Consider the following 3,031-nt stretch of genomic DNA (forward strand, 5'->3'; position numbering starts at 1 on the left):
GGAGCTCACTGTGTAGACCAGGCTGGCCTCGAACTCAGAAATCCGCCTGCCTCTGCCTCCCAAGTGCTGGGATTAAAGGCGTGCGCCACCACGCCCAGCTCTGGCTGGATATCTTAACTCAAAGTAAACCTAAAGTGTTTTGTCAGGGATGTAGCTTGGTAGTGGTTAGCATAAAAAGCAGCCCTGGGTTCTATCCCCAGCATTTTAGAAAACAAATTCCTACGTTTTCCTGGGTGTCATGGTACACAGCTATAACCCTAGCATTTGGAATCCAGAGACAAGAGGATCACTCCAAGTTCAAAGCCAGCCTGGTTTACACAGTGAGTTCCAGGATAACCAGGCTACCTGGTGAGACTGCCTCAAATTAAATAAATAATAAAAAAAAATACTTGCCATAATATTCAGAATAATGAAATTGCAATAGTCTTTAAAATAAATATTTACAGCTGGGAGCAGTGATGTTCACCCATACTACCAGCACTTGGGAGACTGAGGCAGGAGGACTCCCACTGTGTTTGAGGGCAGCCTGGGCTAAGCCGTGAGACCTGCCTCAAGAAGGAAATGAGAGCCGGGTGTGGACTCAAATGGCTTGCCAGAGGCAGAAGCAGGTGGATCTCTCAGAGTTCAAAGCCAGCTAGGCCTACAAAAGGAAGTTCCAGGTCAGCAAGGGCTTTGTCTCCTAAAACAAACAAACAAACAAACAAACAAAAACAAAACAAACCAGCAAGCAAGCAGCCAAACACAAGGTGGATAAGCAGATACCTGCTTGCTTGGCTTCGATGCAGGCGATGTTAATTTCTTCTTTCAAATCCCTGTTTTCGTTGGCTATAGCTTCCCCTACTTTAACAAATCTTCCAACTGCCAAGTTGACCGCTTGTCCCACACGCTGAATCGCTTGCAGGGTTTTATCAGACTTTTTGGTATTATCTTTATGGTTTATAAGTGTGGTAATCTGAAAATTAAAAAAAGAAGAAGAAGAAGAAGAAGAAGAAGAAGAAGAAGAAGAAGAAGAAGAAGAAGAAGAAACTTTTACCTCAATACTTAAAAATAAATAAATAAATAAAACTTAAAAAAAGATATCACAAAGACTAAGAAAATTAAACCCAGCATATCAGACTAGCCCAAGAGACCAAATCATTCGCCTTAGACCTTGCAGGCCAGGGGCCATGAAGCAGAGCATCTTGCATCATTTCCCAGGACAATGCTTCTATTAATTGTGATTACAAGTTCACCTGAGGGCAGTAATCTGGGACATACACTTCCAGAGACTCTCCAGATCTTCCAACAAATCTTCAAGAACACGGCAGGGCAAATCACCGGCTCACAGCACACATTTCCCTCGGTTCTACCTAAGCTGCTCTGCGTAAAGACACCTCTCACCACATTCCACTCCACTGCTCACAGAGTAAATGGGTTCTACAAAATGGTACCTGTGCACTGGAGGTGTAGCTTAGTGGCAGAGCACTGGCCTAGCACATTTGAGGCCCTTGGCTCGATCCCCAGCAATGTAAATTGATACTTGACCACACAAGTTTACTGAACTCACTGACAACTTTTGAATGACCAGTGCTAGCCGGGCAGTGGTGGCGCACGCCTTTAATCCCAGCACTTGGGAGGCAGAGGCAGGAGGATTTCTGAGTTCAAGGCCAACCTGGTCTACAGAGTGAGTTCCAGGACAGCCAGGGCTACACAGAGAAACCCTGTCTGAAAAAAACAAACAAACAAAAAACCAAAACAAACCAAAACAAACAAACAAACAAAAAACAGTGCAATCTAGTCCTTCAAGCACCCAAATACATGATATACCAAGAGTTTTATCATTTAGTTTTAAGCCCTGAAGTAAAATATAAAGGGTGACATGTATGGATCATTAAAACAAATGAAAATCTTTTAAATGTCTTAGAAAAGTAACACATGTACAATTTGCACATGCAAAGTATTTATTTTAAAATGTTAGCTGAAAAAGATACCAACTACTAAATGTATACTGAGTTTCATTTTGAAATAATTTTTATGAAATGATAACAAAGACTCAAACAAAACACTGGATGGCTCAAAAAGTAATGGAGCACTGGTTAGGAGCACTGCTGCTCTTCCAGAGGACCTGGGTTCAATTCCCAGCACCCACATGGCAGCTCACAATTAACTGTCTGTAACTCCAGTCCTAGGGATCCAACACCCTCTGCTAGCCTCTGTGGGTACCAGATACATAAATGGTGCACAAACATACATGCAAGAAAATGTCCACACACATAAAATAAAACTTATACTTTAAAAAGACCCAAAACAGAATAAGAGGAAAGCATTGTGTAGCAAGCATTTTTTAAGTTAGGGTATTAAGAGCTTAGGATTAATGGAAATGTCTAACTTTGAACCTTGGGGTTGCTGGCATCATGAGGGATGAGCTAAGTGATGCAGAGAAATATATCAATGCCCCTAACTTATTTCTGTGTATGTGTACGTGTGTTCGTATGTGCACACGTATGTGAGCATATGTGTTGAAGCCAGAGGCTGATTTCGGGTATCTTCCCCACTGGCTCTCCACCTCATATTTAAGACAGGGTCTTTCAGTGAGCCCAGAGTATTCTTCAGTTAGACAGGCTGGCCAGGGAGCTCTAAGGATCCTTCTGTCTCCATCCTCCTCCGTAGCACTGGGACTCCAGATGTGCACCACTATATCTGGTTTTTAACTGGTGCTGGGATCTGAACCCAGTCCTTCTACTGGTGGTGCAGGTACTGTCCTCACTGAGCTATCTCTCCCAAGCCCTGCCACTAACTAGTTTCATCTACAGCATCGTTTCAGGGCGATATTTCAAAACAAATGTTTAGTATCTGTTAGATGCCAAGACCTCAGTGTGTGGTGGCTTGAATAAGTGTGTTGTTCATAGACTTGTATTTGCATGCTTAGTCCCAGTTGGTGAACTGTGTGGAAGGTCTAGGAGGTGAGGCCTTATTAGAGCCTCTGGGCATGGGCTTTGAGGTTTTAAAATTCCATGGAAGGCCCAGTCTCTCTCTCTGTCTCTCTCTCTCT

The 3,031-nt window shown here is 43.1% G+C and overlaps 1 protein-coding gene across 2 annotated transcripts in view; it reads right to left on the reverse strand.

The window, feature by feature from the left end:
- Nucleotides 1-3,031, reverse strand: part of Ctnnal1 (catenin alpha like 1) — a 55,343-nt gene that overhangs the window by 33,667 nt on the left and 18,645 nt on the right. Inside the window, exon 2 of one of the 2 annotated variants that reach the window (XM_021160014.2) lies at nucleotides 763-952. The exons of the other annotated variant lie outside the window; for it this stretch is intronic. Within the exon in view, the coding sequence (XP_021015673.1) occupies nucleotides 763-952 (190 nt within the window). The remainder of the gene's footprint in view (nucleotides 1-762; nucleotides 953-3,031) is intronic. 2 annotated transcript variants of the gene reach the window in all.

The sequence above is a fragment of the Mus caroli genome, chromosome 4, assembly GCF_900094665.2.
Source record: "Mus caroli chromosome 4, CAROLI_EIJ_v1.1, whole genome shotgun sequence".
Classification (NCBI taxonomy): Eukaryota; Metazoa; Chordata; class Mammalia; order Rodentia; family Muridae; genus Mus; species Mus caroli.